The sequence below is a fragment of the Drosophila montana genome, unplaced genomic scaffold, assembly GCF_035044405.1.
Source record: "Drosophila montana isolate Dmon_TW-CO22-7 unplaced genomic scaffold, ASM3504440v1 contig_2081_1, whole genome shotgun sequence".
Classification (NCBI taxonomy): domain Eukaryota; kingdom Metazoa; phylum Arthropoda; class Insecta; order Diptera; family Drosophilidae; genus Drosophila; species Drosophila montana.
In genome coordinates, this window is record NW_026996991.1 from 2100970 (window position 1) to 2123728 (window position 22759).

Here is a 22759-nt window from a genome sequence, read left to right on the forward strand (position 1 = left end):
CGTTTTTTCCCTTCCAAACGCTATCTTTTGTTTGAAATTTCAAGGTTCTTTCGAATAGTAAACGCCATCTATTGCATAAAAAAGCTAGCCTCACTGCGTTGTTTTGGGAAATCAGGAAATCGGGACGAGTCGAAAGATATCGGGCGAAAAATAGCGGATTTGAAGATTGTGCGTTTTGTAATCGTGGAGGTCCGATCGATTGGCATCAAACGTTTTCAATTCCAGGACCCAAGCCCATTTTAGAAAAAAACGTGAAATTATTAATTTTTTAACTACAATTTATTTAATGCATTTGCTACCGCTTGCGGTACAGGCAAGGCTTGAGCGAGAAGGGCTTCAGTTTGACTAGCTTGTCAACATGTTGCATTTTTCGAAATTGGAAGAAGTAGAAATAATTCACAGCCACATCCTTCTTGACCAGATCAAATCCGCAAGATTTCATGAAGCGCACGAATTCGCGGACATCCTCGAAGCGGGACTGAATCTCTGCAATGTAGACATTGCCGTGCAATTTGAGCACACGGTTTGCCTCTAGCAGATAATCGTTAAGGTTGGTGCCCATCAGCGAGAGGCAGTAGACAGCCACGTCCAGCGATTGCGGCTCCAGCGGCGTTTTGGTGATGTTGCAGGCAATGATGTCGGCTCGGGTCGACACCAAATCCATGGAGTACACCTTATTGGGCACTGATTGCGCCAGCAAGCCCTCGCCGCAGCCAAAGTCACCAATGATAGCCGTTTTGGAGAGCCTTTTGATAGTCTTGATGATGCGCGCCAACGGATTCGCGGGCCATTTGTCCACCTGCTGACGATAGCCGGCATGATAGGCTTCAAAGGCGTCGCCATCCGAGCGGAAAAGTTGCTCTGCCTTTTGGCTGTTCATCGTGTACAGCTGCTCGTTAATGTACCGAAATCGACCGCCCAGCAGCTCTGACTGCAGCTTATTGGCCAACGTGGGCGGCGGACCAGCCGCTGTGGTTGTGGGCGTCGCCTCCATGGCCTGGACTGCATCCTGTATTAAGGCTGGCTTCAGTGTCAGCTGCTTCTTTTTATCTTTGGCTGTTTTGGCTGCTGGGCGCTGCTTTTCAATGCGTCCGCTTCTGATCTTGTGCATGGCCCGCATCTCATCGTCTGCCTCATCATCCGAGGAATCCGGCGGCGGCGCCAGCGGTCCTCTGCCCACTCTATATCCCGTGGCTGTTGCCCGTGTAGAATCCGACTGATCCGCCGCCTGCTTCTTTGCCTTTGGTTTTTTTTTCTTCAGCTTTTTGGCCTTAGCCTTGGCAGCGGCTCCACTGCCCGCTTCCTGCACCGGTTTGAATTGGATGACTTCGGCACCCTTGTCCCACGGTGGCACCTCAAACCCCATTTTGTGACTTTTTATTTAAATTGTTTGGTTTATAAAAAAGAAATTGGGCAACACGTGAAATTGAATTGTTGTTGTCAGTGTGACCGTAGGCGGCTATAACAAAAATACGAAAAAAATGCGCAAAATAATGCCATAAAACGTCTCCTGTTTAAACGTGCTGACAACTCGACGCAAAGCGCGCGCATTTGAAGAAAATCAAATCTCTTTTTAAATAATTTTTATTTTTGCACTAAACTAAAGTTCAACAAGTTTTTGTATTAATTTATAATTTTCGGTTTCTCGCTATTCACGTACAACTAATTAACTTAAAGCATTAATTTTTTTAACTGATGAAAAAAGTGTGTGCTCGGAAATTGATTTTTTCTTAGTTTAAAATCGTAATTATGACAATCAGTTTTCAACGTACAACTAATACAGGCGCCATTTGAAGGTCTTAACAATTTATTGTAAATTGTTTTTCAAATGTGTTTTTTTTGTTGTTGTTTATTATTAAGAAAATGCTTAATCTATTTTGTTTCCCAACAAACCTTATGCGCGCTCCATCCATTCAATTTTCACATTTATTAGATTTATCTTGTCGGTTTTCAGACGACTTTTTAATGCAGTTCCGCTTTACATTACCAACTACAAAACACTTGCGATTTACAATTGCTAAAAACTATGAAATTTCTGTTAGTTTCTAGTAATATTACGACAATAATTACGCGCTTTACCTCTACTTGCCAACTTTGACTCTTTAGCTGCTTCAATCTTCTTTTCCGGATCTCTCGAAACTAAAAACTAAATTTCTTTTCCTTTGTGATCGTTACACAAATTTTGTTCTCTCTCTCTAAAATGAATTGTTATGCATAATACCAAAAAAGTTAGGCATACAAAATTTAAAGCATTTCGGTTTATCTCTTTGTAATACAAAAATATAATTACAACGGAATAGGGTAGACTGTGCGGCTTAACTCGTTTAATACATTTAACTACATTCCTAGAGATTTTGGCAAAGAATGGAAAAAATGGGGGTGGGGGGAGACTAAGAATCTCTTTTAGAATTAATTAAATGCGCTCTAAGTAGCTCTCAAAATTGTAGTTTCGTATGCTCGATTTGTATTTAATTTAGCTTACGGTCTACGAGTAATTCAATTACAGTTAGTAGTTGACGCCGCCCGACGACAGCTGCTGCTCGCTTGCATCTCAAATTTATTGTGTGTGTGTATCTTGTATTATATATGTATATATTTATAATATAACAAGTAGCGCCGCCTAGTAACTGGCCTCGTGACCGGCTAAGATGTACAGATCGTGCCCCTCCTCGCTGCCCAGCGAGCCGGTGCGCAGTAGTTGACTCTCCAAGGCGACGACCCTGGCAACGAAAACGAGATAGATTCATATATTAAACACTAGTTGCTATTGTCGGGCTTAGTCCTGCTCATGTTATATTATCCTGTCATACTTGAACTTCTCCTCAGTTGAGTGAATTTTTAATGAATATTCATGAACTTCTTATGTAGAGATTTGCAAAAAAGGTTTAAAAAGAATCGGTCGAAAACCCAAATACACAAATGGAACTCCAATGTCTGCCCGAGAAGGGAGAATATTCCGAAAACGGATTGAATAACAAACTAAAAGGATACAACTGATTTATAGCCAATATCTAGTCTTAATTTACCAATGCGTCACTCAGTCAGATTGAAAGTTTTCTATATGTAAATAGAAAGGTAGATCCTGGCGATGTGCTTGAGATACTTACTTATCGCTGCCCAGCAGCCGATAGGTTCGACTCATGTCCTTGATCTCTTGCGTCACTTCACCATTGCGCAGAGACTTGCCCTGCATGCCGTGCTTGTGGAATGCTAATACACTGTCCGGTAGACAAACTACAAAAAAAGCACAGATATATTGTTGGGATAAGGAGAGCGAGAGAGAGAGAGAGAGAGAGAGAGAGAGAGAGAGAGAGATTGGCATACCAATACTGTCCACGTTAAAGTCGAAATTGAGTTGGGCGACCATCTTTTTGTGCTGCTTGGGATTGCCCTGCAGGGTGACCACCTGCATCACATTGCCATAGCAGACAAGAATGGCATCCTTTTCAACCTGATGAACGCGCACCACCTTCAAGAGATCACGACGAGGCACCATTGTGGCCATGGCATCATACTCCAAGTCCTCCGAATGGAACCAGCTGGCACCTGAAACATGGAACGAAACGTTAGTTAACTGATGCCTCAGTGCATCTCGTGCTGACTTCCACTGTTCATGTTGATCAGCTCCAACTTGAGGCATCCGTTGAGGGCCTTTCGGACGCCCGTGCAGACAATCGGATACTCCAGCTCGGGCGTGATGATCATTTCAAATACGGGCGTATGTCCGTTTTGGACGCAGCCATGGCCGCCGCCTAGGATGCTGATGGCCGGCCACTCGCACTGCTTCAGCAGCATAAACTTGTTGAGCGGATCATACCACTGCATCAGGAAGATTCCGCTGGGCGTCGCACCGCACAGATATTTGTATCCGTTGTACGGATTCCGGGTGACACAGCACTGGGTGCAGCCCTTCGTGTCGGGCACTTTGGTGGTGAGCGCGAATTTCCGCGGCACAAGCCTCTCCGGTATCTTGTTCATGTGCAGCGAGAAGCGCACCGTCTGCTTGGAGTGCAGTGCGACTAGATCGTGCCGGTAAAGCTGGCAGGATTTGCCGGACAGGCTCATCAGCACGTCTTTGATCACATATAGCCAGGTGGTGCGGCGCGGGAAGAGCTGATCAATGGCCGCGTCGTGCAGCTCGTTCATGTTCAGGTTGTAGATGCCCTCCTCGGCCCCAATCAGCAGATGCTGATCCCGTGTCTCCGGATGTATCCACGAGGCGGTGCAGTGCACGCGCAATGGGCAGCCGTTAAAGATTTTGGAAAAGCAAGCGCCCATGTGCACCTTGGGCGTCGGTGGCAGCCCATTCGAGATGGGCCTCGGCGGCGTATGGCGTCGGCGATGCGAACGCTTTGGCGGCACAGGTGGCGTGTTGTTCAGCAGATCCGGCTGCGCCTCTTTCTCGACTGCGATGGGAAATGGGGATTATTTTAGCTATACTAATTTGAGCCCCAATTCCCACTCACCCTCATCTTCGTCCTGGGCACCGCCGTCGCTGAGGCTGCGCGTCCGCGACGTCTTGCCCATGTCATTGAGTAGACCGATAAGCTGATCCATGGAGCTGTGGCGTCGCGGCGAGTCCTCCACTCCATTCTGTTCACCGTACACAACATAGAAATCATCCCGTCTACCCTTTAATCAGCTTCAGATACTCACCTGGCTGCTCTCGCTTCGGTAATCACAGTTGCTGCTCTCGCTGCCGGTCGCGTCTGTCTGGGATGACTCTAGGACTTCACTGCCGCTACGCAGCAGATTCTGGTAAACATGCGTCGAGCTGCTGCCGGCTGTGACACCGGCGCCAGTTAACGATGCAGCCGCAGCAGCTGCCGCCGCTGCTGCCGCCGCTGAGCTGGTTGAGGCGCTGTTGGAATGCAAGAAGCCATCGCCTGCTGACTGTGTGCTAGCCGGGGGCGTGGCAGTTGCCTCGTGCCTGTCCAGGCCATTGCTGCCCTTGCCGCCGCCGCCACTGCCGCCGACTGCATCGCCGCTGGAATTATCGAGTAGTAGGAGGCGATTATAAAAGGATGCGGATGACGCTGCTGCTGATGTGCTGCTGGATGCGAGCGATGAAAGCAACCCAAGCCCATGGCCGTCGCCACCATGAGACGCGGCAGAAGATACCGCAGCCGCCGCCGAGCGATAGTTGCTGCTATTGCGCAGATAGTGCGCAGCGGAGGCGGAGCAACCAGCGCCTGAACTTGATGCCGACCCAGAGGCACAGCCGCCGCCGCCGGCGCCAGCAGCAGCAGCAGTAGCAGCAGCAGACGAGCCTGACGCAATCGGACCGCCGCTGGTAGTTGCATTACTCATGGCAATGTCGACGTCCAGATTGATGTCGCTGTCGCCATCGCCAATGCTGGTGGTGCGTAAATTGGAGAGACCGAGATAGGCGCTTAGGCCCGGCATGGAGACCAGCGAGGCGGAGATGCTCATGGGATTCAAATTCGAATTCAAATTCAAATTGGAGTTGCAGTTGGCCGCCGAGGCCAAGGCGCTGCTGGTGGTGCTGGATGTGCTCAGTGCGGTGGTTGCTGATTGCGGCTGTTTAAGGTGGTGGTTATGGTGGTTGTGGTGGTTGTGCTGAGTGGCTATGACGACGTTGGCTATGCCGGTGCCGGTGCCTGTGCCCGTAACCGAGGAGTGATGATGATGCTGATGCTGATGCTGCTGATGATGATGATGGTGGTGATGGTAATGATGGCCTCCACTGTTTCCGCTGCCGCCACCGCCGCTGATGATGCCGCCGGCGCTGCTGTTGCTGCTGGCTGCGCCAGCCCCGCTGTAGCCCCCGTTTGTCGATGCACCGCCCCCGCTGACGATACCGCCTCCAGCGACGCAATTGTTGGAGCAGCTGCACTCGGCACTAAGTGCCGAATCTTTGGTGTCATTCAATGGCAATGTTGCTCTAAGAGCGACACAGCGACAGCAGGAGCAGGAGCGAGAGCGAGAGAAAGACAAGGATAGAGAGCGAGAGAGATCCGCGTGGGAAGAGAAAGAAAAAGAAAGCCAAAGTGTTTGAGCTTCTTGATAAACGCACAACTGTCACTTTGTAGGCCCTCTCTAGGGGCGAGGATTTGTGTTCGTGGAGTGAGCCGAAGGTGTTGTTTTGTTGTTGCGTGCAGCTTCAGACTGGACGTGTAGTAGGAGGGGGTGGACAGAATTGCATTCCAGATGGGTTAATAGTAAAACTGCGTGTGTGTGTGTGGGTGATTCTCCCGAGGATATATGTGTTGGCTTATGTTGTTGTTATTTTAGTTATTGTTGTTGTTAGTGTGCCACACATGCATCCGAATAGGTTTGACAACACCGCGAAATAGGGACAGGACTAGGAGGAATGGTTTCTATAATAAAATATGGACTGGTCTTATGTGACGCAATAGAAATAAATAAGGTAATGCGAATGCCATAAATTATGCATGAGATGCAAAACTGTGCACAAAACAAATACGCATACCACACACAGATACGCACACAGATCCACAGGCAAATGCACAAACACAAACACGGACACGGACACGCACACGCACACAGCTAAACGAATAGAAAATAGCCTCGCACATGAATGCACAGAAAATGGAAACCGAAACAGAAAACAAAGCACAACACACGGAGAAAATGCTACAAACTTAATACTTAAAAAAAAAATGAGAAATTTCAGCAATATTCGAAATGAAATGAATTGAAGCAAGCAGCAGCAAAATATACCAGAACAAAAAGAGCTGCAATTCTCTGTGAAAAATCTCACCAGCTGCCCAAGGGCGAGTGTGTGTGCGTGGGAAGGGGCAGGTGGTAAGGGGTGAGGGAGACTAGGCAAGAGGCCGTCTGTTCATTTGCAAATTAGTTTTGAGTACTGTCTTCCTTTTTGCCAGCATAATTGCAATTTGTTGCTCCTAAACATGCCACAGCTCAATTCATCAATTGTTCAATCAGCAATCGAGTGCAGAATGGGGCTTTTGGGTGATATTTTTGTAATATTGTTTTTGGAATTTTAATGCTTTTTGGCAAATGGAAAAATTACGCTTGTGCGCATATTTTAACAAGCTTTCAGCTCTGTTTCATAAACGGCCGCTTCAAGGCAAGCGAGAGGCGTAGCTGTGTCTATGTCGAGGCATAATTGCCATAATAAGTCTTCTCAGTTTATTTTATTTATTTGTGTCATATGCCATTTGATAAAATTTTATAAGACAATACAAATGTGATGCCCTTTTGTAGGGTGGCAAGCAATCAAAATAATAAACGAGACACATGGAGGCCTTCCCTGGGATTATTGGCACCAGTTAGCAGCGGCCATAAAAGTAATAATAACTATAAAAGCAATGTGTGGACAACTCTTTGCGCACGCATCAAATAAACAAATACGGAAAGTTGTAAAAAGGGTTCGGACTACGGACGGATGCAGGCGTATGTCTTTCCGTTCGGACTCGTAAAATTCCGTATGATCGCATGTTTCTATAAATTAGTTAAGAATTGTTTTCGTCTGCGGGTTGATTCTTTATTTTAATAGCCTCCGCGTGCGTATGCGTATTATGCACCTCAGACAAAGGCAAATTACGTATACGCACAGTGGAAGCTTTGAACAGAGCCCAAGCAGACAATAACCAAACAAAACAAAAGAGCCCACATTATAAAGAACTAACAAAAAAGAAACAAAGACTGTAGAAACTTTTTAATAAAGACAGTAAATTAATAGAAGAAAATGCGAGTTTACAAAAAAATAGACACAAAATAGGTGAGGCTAAGGTAAAAACAAACTAACACTGGCCAGCCACAGATGATAATAGAGTTGGCATAGCTAATTAGAGGGAGAGAGAGAAGGAGGGAGGGAGGTGGTAGGTGGTAGGGGGCAAGAGGGAGACTCAAATTTGACTCTAAGGAGACGTTGTCTCGGTGTATTTGTGTATGGGCAGGTGTCTATGCATGTGTGTAGGAAACTTCACCAGTTAGTTGAGCTTTGTAAAGATGTTTCTATGTGCGTATTGTATCTTTGATTGTATGTGTTGGGGGGCTTGAGAGGCAGTAAGTGTTATGTTTCTTAGTTAATTTGCCCAGCTAAATCTAAGTTTTGGGTTTTTTGTTTGTTTCGCAAAAGAAATTATTTGGTGTAGTTACCTTAACTTTAGTTCCTCATCAATATATTGTAAGAGGCTCCTACAAAAATCAAATACAAAAAATATACGAAAAGAAAACGAAAATAAAAGAATAAAAAATCGTTGTTAAGATTCCAGTAGAAACAAAAAGAAAAAAATTTGTTAAAAAAGTGTAAAAACATTTTCAATAATAAAACGAAAACAAAAAGTCAAGCAACTGTCATAACTTGTAAATAAATTTGGCATGAAGATTGTGTTTTGTATATGCTGAAAAACCTTTAACTGTTATTTGTAGCTGTAACTGTAAAGTGGGCGGGAAAATGCAACAAGGCCGTTAAATGGAAATCAACGAAGAAAAGGATGCTGTTAAGGCTAATTAAACACATTAACCAATTTTCAAAAGGTCATAATTCGTTTTAGTATCATATTTTCCAGCACTTAAATCAAGGATAACCCCAAATAGGCGTTATTAAAAAGCAGAAAAGTCACAAAAAATAAAAGACTAAAATAATTGGCTAATATTTTCGGTGCTTTTTCGGCTCTAATGATGTTTATTGTTCTTTGCGCATTTGTTGTTGCTTTCGGGTTGCTTTCGCTGGCAGCCCAAAAGTCCACAAAAGAATAACATTAGGAAATGTGTCGCCCGCACAAACTTTTTGGGCGCCATTCGAGCCGCGTGGGCGAAGGCGTGGCACTCTGCCAATACACTTGGCACCACTCTTCGGTGGTGTAAGCGTTTTATACAAGTACATAAAAGTTGACGCTGTCGATTTTTATGGCATCAATAAAAAAGTAAGCAACAAATTTGGCAGGATCGCCCAGCAAAGGGTTTAGCAACTGTGCAAAATGTGCAAACGCATATGTGTATCTGCATAGATAGATGGCAATCCTTAAAGGTTTGCCACCTACCAAGGCACCAGCTGCCCGACAATGTCATCGTTTTAAATGACAAATAGCGCGCATTATATCAGCGGCGCCACTTGGCGACCAGCAGCCGATAGCAGCCGTACAACGTGGCGTATACGTGAGCGTGTTAATTCCATATTGATTTCCCCTTTTACGAGGGGTAACATAAATCGAAATGTAAGAGCGGAAGAAACTATATTGTTGGTTAGTACCAACAGACGAGTCCGATCTATGCCCTTCTGATTTTCTATCCAACTGGAATTTTTCTTGAAGAAATTACATAACTCCCGAACGAATGGGTAAAAATTGAGTTTTTAAATGAACAAATATATAAATGAACTTGTATAGAAATATACATTGGAAATCTCTGGAGAGTATTTAATCTGGGACAACCCGAAACTAAATGTGCTTACATGCTTTATCATTTCCTGCTCCACGTGGGGTATGTTGTATGTGCGTGTGTAATTTGCAATTCTATTGCTGCTTATTATTATTGTATAGCATACTTTTGTGCGTCCGCTCTTTCAGGCAGCTGCTAATTGCAGTGCTGCACTGGGAAATACGCATACATCAACCTAGGTTGCCTAGGTAACAATTATATTGCACAGAGTAGTTCCCAGCACGTAGAGCTAACTAAGCGCGAGCGCGAAATTTCAACTATGAACCGTTTGCGTGTGTGCAGCAAAAGTAAGCACAGCTCTAGCATACGTGCAGCACGGCTGACAATTGCCAGCACACCAAATACTGTGTGTGTGTATGCAGGATCTGTGTGTAGACCGAACAAATTACCCAAGGCGCGTGCTCGACCAGAAATCGTGCTGTGTGCCACACAGTGTGTCAAATATACTGCAAAATGAAGCAAACGGCTGTGGCAAGCTGCAGCTACAAAGAAGCGCAGCCAGACAAGGCCAGGCAGCGTCTGGCGGCAGCTAAATGACATTAAGCGCACAAACCACGGGCGTCGCAGCGATGCCACAAAAAGTGGCAGGCATAAATTTGATTACAATGCAAAATGCAGCACCAGCAGCAGATGAAGCAGCTGCATATCAAGCACTCCAGGCACGCTAAAGGAGCTAATCTAACCTTAAGGACATGTTCATAATCAAAGTGCCGCTGGCTCTGGGTCGCACTGGCTGTTGACTATAAGTAAATAGAGAGGGAAACATTGTGTGTGAGCAAGAGGCAGATACATGATGATACCAAGAATAATACAACATTTTATCTGGAAGAGTGTGTATATATATATGTGTCTGTGTGTGTGTGTGTGAGAGAGTTAACTGAATTATAAATGGAATAAAAACTGAAGCAGCTATAAAATAGGTAGCAAAAGCGAATCTTAATTAACACAGAAAGAACAAAATAATAGCAAAGTTTCAGGCAACCCGACTTTTGAAAAAAAATATATATACATATTTATATATATATATATATATATATGGATTGGGCCAACTTACATGTCGCTGGGCAACGTCTCGGGACTAGAAGAACGCTCATACCACGTCGAATTTGTCGCCATGCCTGTGGAAGGAGGATTTTAAGGCAAAATGTAATTAACTGGGAGCTCTTCTTTTCATAGGTCTTCCTTCCAACTTGCCTGTCTTGAGCGTGTGGTTCTGGGCCGGAACCCCATTGGCACGCGACGTCATCTTGCTGGCAATGCGCTGCGGTACGCCGGCTACCGTCTGTGTGGGAGAAAAGCAAGGAGCAAAGGGTACGGTTCGGTAAGCGAAAGTTAGTTTCAGAGCCGGAGGCGAAGCCATCGCCATTTGGCAGTGACAAAGTTTTCAGTTTGCGATAAAATCTCATAAATCAAAATCATATTTGCCTCTTTAAAAACTGAGCCTCTAGAGCTGAAGAGCCGTGCGTTACGCTTGGCTCAAACGCAAACTTGGCGCTAAGTAAAATTTGAATATACGCATAATGCAAGTTGACTGCAAACAGCCAAGTAAGCGGCAATCTCATCCAATCTCCCCATCCGACACCCCCGCACCATGCCAAACACGGTGACTGGCAGCGAAAAGTTTTAGAAAACATCCAAACAAATTGAAGATTTATGAGTTGACATGCCGCACAACCAAACACGCAAAATGACTTTTTAAATTGGTCCTTCATTAAATTTGCATTTGTTAGACACGAGTTTGTGGACCCCCTGGACTTTGCGTCTAGACGGCGCCATTAATGGACTGTCCCTCTTCAGCAATGTGAAATATTTAGAATTAGTAGGAAAAGGACAAGCGAAATCCCTTCTTCAACCCATTTAAGATTCTGCACAGCAGCAAGTTGTTAATTGCCGGATGTGTGCGAATGAATAGAATGTTTATAAGTGGGATATTGGATTTATACCAATTTGCTCAATCTTAAAACGGACACAAATCTTGAAAGATGCAACGACCAAGACTCTTTAGAATGGATATGGGGATCATATAGAACGGAACTGCCTGTAAATTTTCGGACGCGGCCAGCAAAGAGACGCGCCAATAAAACGAATTCCTTATTATTAATCGTCTAGCTTTATAAGAATCTTAAAAACTCGTCCTGTCGCTCTCTGCGCCATTTTGATTCTGTGGTCTAGCAAATCATTTAGGCGGTCGCCTTAGGGAGCCTCCCTTAAATTAGGCTTCAAGGTGTCTAATGGGGCACTAAATCTTCAGGACTTCAGCGCCACAATGGCAGCCGCACAAGGCGAACTAAGTAAATATAACTGGGGCAGCCCAGAGAAAAGTGTGGCAAGCAGCGCTAAAAGAGCAAATAAATTACGTAGAAGGTGCCAAGTGGCTTTGGGGCAAAGTCGCCGTCGCCGACGCCGACGCCGTCGCAGCCTCGGTCTGGTGGTGTTGCTGTGGGCATGCTCACCTCCTCGTCGCCATCAAGATAGTAGTATTGCTGATTCGGGCTCTGGTACTTCTGGAGAAGCTCCTTGGCGACACGCAGCGGCATTTCGCTCTGAACAAAAGGATGCTGCAGCAGCCGCTCGGCGGTTGGGCGCTTCTTTGGATTCTTTGTCAGTGCGGTCTTGATGAAGTTGTGAAACGTTGGGCTCCACTTGTCTTTGTTACTCAGTGTCGGCGGCTTGAAACCGCTCTTTGACATCAGGAACAGGGCGCGCATTGGATGCAAATCGAACATGGGCGGCTGCAGCTCAGCTAGTTCTGTAAAGAAAGCAAACGTAATCATCGAATGCAATACTCGAAAATCACACCGAGTGCTCACCAATTGCCGTAATGCCGCAGGCCCAAATATCACAGAGTTGATTGTAGCCACCTTTGCGCTCCACGGCGGCCACCTCGGGCGCCATCCAGTAGGGGGTGCCTGTGAGAAGCAATGGTAATAGATAAGTTACTGTTTACCCAAATGCCAAGGTCAGCTAGCCAAACGCAATTGTATATTTAACTGAATTAAGCCACGCGTATAAGGATTTAAATTATATTTAATGTCGACTGTGGTGCGAGACGTCAATTGACATTGGGCATGCCACATTCCACATTCCACATTCAGCAGTTAATGCTCTGGCTAGATGTGACAGCTGCCACAGTTGGCGCACAATTTAATTAAAAAGTGAGAGATGCGGTCATAAAGTGACAGCCAGTTTGTTAATTGCGCGACTGCAGCCAGGATTGCACGACTAACAGACACCGTGTAAACAATATTTCTAATATTCACAGACAGCAAGCGAGTAGGAGAGAGCATCTAATCAGGCGCAAGCTGGTTTATTGCATGTAAAAGCGTGTGCTGCCAAGTCTGAGGCACATCCTGCAAGAAGGTGATAACGAGGATGACAACGATGATGGCGCCGAGTCGTTGAGTCGTTTGTTGCAGCTGACTTTTAAATGATACTCTAAACACAAGCATCAGCACACTTATATTTTTTTATTAAATAATAAAACGACATCTGGCAACTGTTGTTCGTCCGCGTTGTCCTGCAGCTATCCCTTGTTATTGACAATGTTTGAATGTGTGTGTGCGAGCGTCTGTGTTTTATTTGTCCTGCTTGCGGTTTCATATGCAGACACAACGGTAGACAGCCATATAGATAGACAGCCAGACACAACACAGAAGTATCTGTGTGCTTATCACCACATTTGTCACAGCAACAATGTCATATTGAAGCAGCACTCGAGATGATGATAACAGTAAGCGACGCCGCATTGTTTGCCGCCAACTGCAGACACAACCCCAAACAGCCAGAGTCTGTGAGCGACAATCGTCTGCGCCTCAGATTCGTTGTCAAATGTCGCTTACACTTCCCCGATACGAGGACCGCCCACCCGTCCCGCTGTTGTCTGTTATTTGCAGCATGCCAAGAGTCCTGGCAGCTCTCGTTAGGGCGTTGTCGCTGTCACAGCAATTGTTATGTGAGATTTTTGGTGGAAAGAATCGCTAATTCTCGACTTGAGAAAGTGCAGCAAGGATATGGAGCGCAATGAGCTATTAGCTTCCTTTGAGCAGTCTTCAAATTATTAACGACTGGCGCTGGCAATTTATAGGAAGCATAAATAAAATTGCGCTCATATTTAGCGACTAATTGTCTGGATGGGATAAATCTCAAAATTTCTGCGCAAGCGTTAAGGTTTTTACGACAGCCTCTAACGCATTAAAAACTAAACCCATCTTTGCTCTGGTCCAAGGCTCAGCATAAATCCTTGCCGACATAAAAGCAACTCGTCGCAGATTCGTCTTTTTATTGCAATCACAACTCAAATGTCGCCCATTTTACTGGCATCTTTAATGGAGTAAAATAACCTCACAAATGGAACTGGCTAAGGGTTCTATACATAAAACTGTTTGTCCTGACTGATTGGCTGACTGACTTACTGACTGATTGGTAATCAACACATTGCCCAAACCGTAAGAGCTACGAATCTGAAATATTCACTAACTGGATTTTGTAAAATTCCACCCGAAAATGTGGAAAAATCGCGAAAATCGTTTGTATGAAACTTTTGTGTTTGCCCTCTGCCCGAAGAACCAGGGCTATAATTCGATATTTACGATTTGGAACTAAACTTGATCTGCTTATGGAATGCAATAACATATATTTTAAGTCCCAAATACAGACAGTCAGGCGGACTGGACCGGCTGTTGATGATCAGATCAGTCCTACATGGATCATCCGCCTATTACCCTTTATTTTACTCAAACACAGAGATGCATCTGTGAAAACTGTCCATAGTTCGGTATTGCAATTGATAAATTGGTATTGGCATATAAATTACGTATACGACTCGTTGTTGTAATTCTGTGTGACCCTAGAGCTTAAAGCAGTTGGAAAGAGCATTTTAAAGCCAAGTCCTGTCTTTCATTTGAAATGGTTGAACTGAAAGCTGCTTAACGCATCGCAGCAGAAATCTATTAGTGTTGAAATATAAGCAGATAACAGAAGGAAAAGGCACTCAATGTTGCAAGTCCAACAAAAGAAGTCGCACAAATAAGGCGGCCAGCGCAAAGGGACATTTTTAAGAAATTATTTTCTGTTGCTCATGAGTTTGGCAACAAAATGAAAACTCAATGGGAACTGAAGCCGCACAGCTGCCTAACAATGCCTGAACGGTCCGTAACGGTCCACCTTTACCTGACTCAAGCCCCTTTTCCAACGGTACATTGGTTCCTCATATTGCATGGCGTAGCTCCCTATTTTCCCATTTTGGTTTGCTTCATGTCTGCATTTGATATTTTCTTTTTAAATTGAATTGTTCCAAATGCCCTTAACTCAACCTCTCTCTCGGTTCTCTTTCTCTTTATCCCTCTCTCTCTCTCTCTCTCTTACTCTAATTCACTCCTCACTTGTCTCGCTCTATCGCTTATGTCGTGCCTTTGGCACATTTTAGTGGAGATTTTTATTTTTATAAAACACATTATTATTCTTATTACTTCTATTTGTATTTGTGCCTGCAGTTATTTAATTTTCCTTTTCTTGTTTCACACTGTTGCCTCCTTTCATACCCTGTACCTATTTTAAAATGTTATAATGGTTTTTTTCGTATATGTGTTTAATGTCCCTCTCACTCTGCGTCTGTACACACGCTTTAATATCAGAGCGGGAATCTTATATTCGGACACTTTTTGTGGTCTTTATGCTTATTTGTTTGCGCGTTATTTCTGACAGCTGTTGTGTAAGTGTTTAAAAGCGTCAAAAGCAGAGAGAGTCAATGCAGAGAGAGAGAGAGAGAGAGAGAGAGAGAGAGAGGGAGAGAGATATAGAGTCCTTTTCTTAGCAAGTATGTATGTGAACATAACTGAAACACAATGATAAGCACTTTATCCAAATAGATGCGGACTGTCTGTCAATCTTTCGAGTGCGGCCCGAGTGGAATTTCTTTTGCTGTTTCCCTTTCCTGTCCAGCTACTAATATTTGTTGAGCGACCTGCAAAAATATGCTTACGTTCACCACATATCTCACATCTCAGTCGTTTTATTCCATTTGCATAAATCGAGCGGCAAACACAAAAGCGAACGTTGCTGTGGCAACAATTCACACACCCGTTGCCAGCAAATATTTGCAAAGATTTGCTAGATACAGCAGCGGGACGACAATGGAGCACTCATCGTTCTTTCAATCTATCGGTTTAAAGCTTTGAATAAATAAGACGAAGCTGCAATTCAATTGCGGCTGTTGTCAGCAGGAAAATCAACTGTATTACGCATACGCATCGCAGGCGACGCACAATACGAATCAATATGGGATATAGCTAATATAGGCTCAATCTGTAATGTGGAATCTTCGCACTCACCTATGAAACTCTTACGCTTGTTGATAGTGGCCGTTATCTGCGCCGAGACTCCAAAGTCTGCCAGCTTTACGTCGCCGTATTCGGTTAACAGAATGTTGGCGCCTTTGATGTCGCGATGCATTTTGCCCATGGAGTGCAGATACTCGAGGCCCTTTAGCGTCTCGCGGCACATATAGGCGATCTGCACTTCGGTTAGGGGTCCGGTCACCTGGTAGATGTCCTGGAGGCTGCCCCCGCCGCAAAACTCCATGCAGATCCAGAGCTTGTCGCGTCGCAGATAGGAGCCGTAGTAGGCAATTATGTTGGGGTGCCTGCAGTCGCGCATCATAAAGATCTCCTGCTGGATGATCTGTATGTCATCGGAGGGCTCCAGTTTGATGACTTTGATTGCGGCCAGCTCATTGCTCTGTATCCGTTTCGCCTGCAAGGCAAGAACATTGAAAAGCAGCATTAAACAAAATGTGCATTCGCAAATGCACAAGTAAAACAAGCAATCTGTGTGCATCGGCTCGTAAAGTTACTCGTCCCCCGATTCTCAATACTGTACCCTTAGCTGTGCACCTGCATGTTTGCACACCTGCGTATATGCGGGGGATGCGGTGTCTGCGGCTTTTCCGCCATTGTACAACTTCATTCATGCAAATATTTTTCGTTTTCAATCAATTTTTTTGTGCGCTCGCATATTAAAATGAGGCTACCCCAGCCCGCCACCTACAAGCGCATTTAACAATATGTGTGCTCTAAAAGGCAAGGTATCCCATAGTTAACTGCGCAGACCTTGCAAGTATATTAAAATTCTCTTCTCATAGGCAACAGCTCTAATTGCTATTTAATTCTATCTTTGACTTTGGTGATTAAGTGGTCTCTTTTTCTAGTTAATATATATATTCAAAAATATTCTAGGAATAAATCTCATCTATAAATTGAGCCCTAATTTGTAAAGGCAAGGTTTTCGGTTACAGTATCAGACATATTCCGCTTACATATTTAATACTTATATCTAATGCTCGCTATTTTAATTGGGCTCAATTGTTTCTTAAGTGGGCTTAACCTTTGCACTTGAGCATTGACTTGCAAACGGCACACGAAGACTAACTGGCGTTTGTTTACATTGATGTTCTTTCAACCGACTGGTCGTATACATTTGTAACATTTTTAGGGGCTCAACCGTGTTATGCCAGCTGGTCAGCCGGACGGACTAACTAACCGCAATTGTACTTCACTTAAAAACCACACCTGCCTGGCCGTTCGTCAGATTTCTTAGTGTGCGATGTACTTTCAGAAAGGCAGTGCCCCCATCTGAACCTTACTGCCACATGTTTGGCTACCATACGCTTGTTTGCCCGCCCACATGCCCAGGGATGCGCTGCGCACAACATGCATGTATCCACTTGGTGGCTCAACTATTTATCCTTGAGGTGGTGCTGCAGTTCCTGCACGTGTACACATGAGTCTACCATTTATCCCAGCATCATGTGCTTGATTTTGCTGCCTCTCGCTGGCGCACAGCAACTGGCTCGAGCGGTTGAGCGCTTGCACTGTTTCAATGTTTTTTTCTGTGCCGAGCTTTTATTTTATTTTCGTTGCATTTATTATTCAATGCGGCAGAGACTGTGCTCGACGTTGTTTAGCTTGTAGTCTGTGTGGGTGGGTGTGTGCCTGTGTGTGTCTCTGTGTGTGCCTGTGTGTGTTGGCAATGATATCTTGCTTGCTTTAATGAAGATAAAGCGATTTTTATTGCTGCGCGCGCTCTTCGCGTTTAGCTCGTTTGGCTCTTCCACCCTACGTTGTTGTTTTTCAATTTTTCACAACGCTTGCATTTTGTATTTCGTATTTCAATGTTTCAGATTGTGTTGCACCAAAGGCAGCGGCACGGGCAGCAGCAGCATCATCATAATTTGAACAACAATTCCGAAAGCAATGCAGAGCCAGCCAATCTCTGCGTATACGTAATATTGCGCAGCACATGTGCAAAGTGTAACGATGACAGGCAGCAACTTTTCGCAACATAAACGAGTTCGTCTGTCGCTCCGTAAGTTCCGTCCGGGTGGGTGTCCAAGGACATCCGAGCTGTGGCCACCCTACAACGACTTTGCTTGTTCTTCATCTTGTTTATGGTAAATAAATTATGCGTGATTTTTAGACAAGTTCCCCGGGCTCTGCTAAGCCCGCACCACAGCTAAAACCGACGAGAATGAAATGCCAAAGAAATGACTCCTGCTCCCGCTGCTTCTACTGCTGCTGTTGCTGCATAAAAACCAACTGATATGGCCAAGGCAGTATAACAGCAGGACCTGGCGAAGAGCAGAAGCAGATGGCAGGAAACGAGCGCAGCACATCCTGCCAGGCAGAAGGCAGAAGCCAAAGCCCCAGATATGCAGCATCAACAAATTTATAATGAGCTGCGCCAGCCTCGGCGGCTTCCTCAACGGGCGGAGCTACCTCCAGATGCAAATAAGCGCAGCGTCTCTCCCTCTCTCGCAATGTCTATCCATCTATCTTACTCTTTCGCTATCACTCACTCGCTGACTTACACCAGTTCGGATGGAACTTGCCGGCGAAGTTTTCTATGCGCAACTGCAAAAGTCACGGCAAACTTTTAATGACTTAGTTTCGGTTCAATTTCAAGCGTTAGTTGAGTCCTCGCCATCAGCTGACTTATGTCTGCCAGAGCCCAAATGTATATTCTTCATATTTGTGATAATTAAAAATGCTTTATAACAATCAACGCATTTCGTCCATGCAACATACAAGTACAAGTATGTACATGTACTGAAGAGTGCAAATCCCATTAAATAGCAATGCTTTCAACACGCTTTGGCACGCCTCGCACGTGATACCAATAAACGCCAATAATGATCATTGGATCAAAGAAAACTCCTCTACTCCAAGGGGTCCAAGGGTTATGCCCTTTCCTGTGTGTGTCCGGCGTATAATCGTTACAATTTCCGACATATGCATATGCATGAATAAGCAACAACACGCCCCGTGTAACCAGCAACCGTTATGTGCGAATACACAAACACTACAGTATACATATATATATATATATACACGCGGTATTCCGTGGTTGACCTCAAAACAAAAAGGGTTGCCGTTGGCCGTTGCAACCCCTTGACTGATGCCTGGTTGGCTGCGAGCTTTCAATATTTTGCATAATGGATTTGGGACATTAATCACATTGTTTAATTGTCGTTGGCTGCCAGTGTTGGCTAATTACATTAAAGGCACATTTGTATTAACTCATACGTGCAGAAAAACGACCTGACAATATATATATATGTTTATATATATATATAAGTTGTCGACACGGATTTCGCTTTAATGTTGTTGCCCTCAAATTGTTAATTGAGCCAAAATTAGGCTTAACACAGACAGGAACATTACTTAACAGGCAGAAGAAGCAGAGAAAGCTAAAATAGCAATGACATTGACCGAATATTCAAATAGGGTAAAAAAAAAAAATCATGAAATAAATAGACAAAATTTTCATGTTTCATTAACAAATTTTGTTGAATATCGAAAAGGCATTATTTTTGCATGAATGAGTATATATTTGTATGTGTATGTATGTATGTGCGAATGTATGTATTTACGTGTGCATGTATGTGTTTATGTATTATGGTGTGTATGACAATATGAGTTTGATGTGCAGGCATGGAAGTATGCATGCATGTGAATGTGATGTGCAGGCATGGAAGTATGCATGCATGTAAATGTGTATGTGTGTGTAAGTCTGTATGTACGTATAACATGTATGTGTATTACATCTGCATATATGAATGTATGTGTACTTATATATGTATGTATTTATGCATATATGTATGTGTGTATGTATGCATGTATGTATGTATGGATGTATGTGTGTATGTATGCACGCATGTATGTATGTATGTGTGTATGTATTTACGTGTGCATGTAAGTGTTTTTGTATTATGGTGTGTATGACAATATGAGTTTGATGCAGGTGTGGAAGTATGCATGTATGTGAATGTGTTTGTGAGTGTATGTCTGTATGTATGTATAAAATGTATGTTCATACACAGTTTCTAGAAGCCAAACCATGAACAAAGGGCCAAACCTCGTGAAAATCGGATGAGATTTGACCGAGTTATGGGGGTGGGAAATTTTGACCTATGTCTATATAAGATATTTGAGGGTGCCACTTTTACATTCATTTGACCAAAACTAATGTTGCCAGATTTATATGCCAAATTATAAAAAAATAAAAACGCAAGCTTGATATCAATTCGTGATATTTATACTCTTATATACAACTCATAAAGACTTTACATCGATATGAATCTGATGCGGTGTACGTTTTAAAATGTTTTCACAAATATGCGAAGCACAAATAACAAATTACATTATCTATGTGATGAGCATATTTATAAACAATAACAACTTAAATCTGCATTGACAGCCTCACACGAAGAACTTAATTCAATTTGCCTTGACATTCAAATGAAATGTCCAAATGAAATTGAATTACGACAGAATATAAATAAAGTGAGAGAGCAAAGGCAAATTAATGTTAAGGTCACGCTTTTTAGCCCCGCCCACACTCGAATGACACTTTGCATTACACAGAGAAAATGTACGAGTACTCACAGCTATTCGTATTACACACTCTGTCGAGTGGGCAATGTTCAAGTAGTTTCGCGTAATCAATATCAGAAAACTTAGCGATATATCGAACACAGCAATTTTTATTAATTTTTTCGAGACTACCAGAAAGGGTGAGTGCTGGGAGGGGGGGGCCATATCGTTCAAGTGTCAGCCAAGCAATTGGGGGGTCTGGGTCATTGTCAAGATGAGCACCAAGCACAAAGACAAAAAACGTTGCCAACTTGGCTGCCGGTGTTTTTATTGAGCCTTTTTCTATAAGCGACATGAGTTGGCCACAAATGGCAGGGTTGGGGCTGTGAAAATTTATCAAATTTGTCACGGCAAAGGAAAACAAAAACCAAAAAGAGAATATATGCATAATCAATCAAAGTGGACAGCAGCAGCAGCAGCAGCAGCCCAAAATCGATAAATTCAATTTGTACGAACAAAAACGGTGCGGATCGCTTTTGTATTCCATATTTCCTCATTTTCTATGCTGTGTTCTCATTATGTACTAATGAAAAAGTATCTGCCCTGGGTGGGTGTGGTAGCTGCGACCTACCGCAAGAAATGTTACATATATGTATTTGCAGCGTGCGTGAAATTAATCTTTTAAGCAATTGCCAAAAATTCGGATTGTCTTTTTTAAAGCAAGAGCGCCGAATTTATGGCATTTTTCGCAGTCATTTGTTTTGTGGATGTTGTTGTTGTTGTTTTTTTTTTTTCAACGCGTGCTTTCCACCACAAATGTTTGCCATTTCTCGCTGTCGGTTTTGTCTTTTAATGCAGGCATTATGTCAGCTTTTTAAATTGTTTATTCGTGTACGAGAGTGTCGTAAATGGAATGAGTTAAAAGAGAGAGAGAGAGACTGAGAGAATGACATTAATATGAACTTATGGTGGCGCCAATGACCCCTTGAACTCTTCACAAATCTCGCATTTCGTTCGAATGAACCTTCACAGTGCGCCCGCATAAAAATGCAAATGCAAATAATATGTGAAATGCGGATGAACTATTTTATCTGCATCAATTTGGAATAAATTTCAGTTTAAACTAGCGTATAAATTTGAGGTAAAAGCGTGATAACAACATTTCTCCCCAAAGAACAATAATTATATCTATTTTACCGTTAATTACACACGGACAATTAGTGATTATAGTATGAAGTGTGTGTGTGTGTGTCTGTGTGTATTCATTTAATCGACGCTGCCCGGCAATTAAAAAGGAATTTTTATCGCTCGGCACTCAATAAGCAGATATAAAGAGTAAAGCGCAGAATAAAAAAGAGCCAGGAATACAAAACACAGCAAGAAACATTCACACACATTCTCCCTGCCACTGGCCCCTACCCCCTCTCCATCCATCATCTGACAGAATTCATAATGAGCGCGCAGTTGGACGCGGCGCCAGATAAAACGAGTTAAATATGGCGCAGCGGAAGGAAGTCAACTAAAAGCTCTGCAAGAAGAAGCAGCAGAGCTGGCAGTGGAGAGCAGCAGCTCAGCCGGAGCTGGAGCTGGAGCTGCCGAGCAGACAACAAAGAATATTCGACACAAACAAAGCGACGCTTTCCAGTGGAGACACACGAATACGCTCTGCGATGCATCTGAAATGCCCGAATGTGTACACAAAACAGTTCCAGGAGCCAATACCCGTGACAGGCAGCTCCCTGCTCCTTTAGCTAGACGGGTGACGAGTGCTTTGAACCCTCCATCCGCAGGGTCATTATTATCATGAGAGTGCCCGCCTATCCACTAAAATCCTCTTTGAGCCTTTATTGTTTATGATTTGCTATGCAGCTTTATATGCATTTTACTGTCTGACTCTCAAAAAGTCTGTTTATTTGGTGACTTTGTAACCAATAAAGGGGAATAAAGATATTTTACAGCAGTAAGCGTACAAGTGCATTTTCCCCATATGAATAGTTTGAAGATTTGAATATTTGTCAATCGTTATTCAACATTACACATTAAACAGAGTATTGTGCAGTCGTTTGCACTCGACTACAACGTTCTTTACTTGATTTTCAATGGCATTCACTGTACTGTGGCTGGATTTCTCGGCATAGATACAGGTCAACCGGCGCTTAACTCCAATACTTTACATGTAGTTGAACCGAAAAGGACCTTCATCCCGTGTAGTCTGCGATTTGTGGACCAATCGTCTGTGCGATAAGCTGGACAGCTGCAGGTGGCAGTCGCACTCGTTTAGCCAAATGAGTATCGCGTTTTAGTGCGTTGCAATTTGTCGATGATTTCATGAACTGTGCTCGAAGCTGTTAACGGACCAACTAATTGCCGACGGTACTTTAATCACGCCAGTCGTTAATCTCCCCCCCACATCTCAGCTGGCATGTTTGTTTGATAAGTATTTGTGAAGGCGTATTGTAGTTGAAAGTAGCACGTGGCACGTTCCGTTTAGTTCGCAA

General features: G+C 43.8%; 2 protein-coding genes across 5 annotated transcripts in view; both read right to left on the reverse strand.

Moving 5' to 3' along the window:
• Positions 1-257: 257 nt before the first annotated feature.
• On the reverse strand, positions 258-1451 carry LOC135426610 (ribosomal RNA-processing protein 8). Its single transcript, XM_064679795.1, has one exon. The coding sequence runs from the start codon at positions 1364-1366 to the stop codon at positions 296-298; it is 1071 nt and encodes a 356-aa protein (XP_064535865.1). The 5' UTR covers positions 1367-1451; the 3' UTR covers positions 258-295.
• Positions 1452-1568: 117 nt separating this feature from the next.
• Positions 1569-22759, reverse strand: part of hppy (MAP4K3-like protein hppy) — a 42193-nt gene continuing 21002 nt past the window's right edge. Inside the window, exons 3-14 of one of the 4 annotated variants that reach the window (XM_064679749.1) lie at positions 15723-16143; positions 12204-12302; positions 11847-12142; positions 10588-10675; positions 10448-10511; positions 8110-8148; positions 4657-4987; positions 4467-4593; positions 3609-4406; positions 3325-3546; positions 3108-3234; positions 1569-2720 (exon numbers count right to left, since the gene is read on the reverse strand). In XM_064679749.1, the coding sequence (XP_064535819.1) occupies positions 2621-2720; positions 3108-3234; positions 3325-3546; positions 3609-4406; positions 4467-4593; positions 4657-4987; positions 8110-8148; positions 10448-10511; positions 10588-10675; positions 11847-12142; positions 12204-12302; positions 15723-16143 (2712 nt within the window). In that variant the 3' untranslated portion in view covers positions 1569-2620. Of the gene's footprint in view, positions 2721-3107; positions 3235-3324; positions 3547-3608; positions 4407-4466; positions 4594-4656; positions 5906-8109; positions 8149-10447; positions 10512-10587; positions 10676-11846; positions 12143-12203; positions 12303-15722; positions 16144-22759 lie in introns of all 4 variants that reach the window. The other 3 variants (XM_064679747.1, XM_064679751.1, XM_064679748.1) reach the window with 3 other exon arrangements.

Coding starts and splice junctions, on each gene's coding strand:
- LOC135426610 (XM_064679795.1), bottom strand. CDS start 1,366: ATGGGGTTTGAGGTGCCACCGTGGGACAAGGGTGCCGAAGTCATCCAA.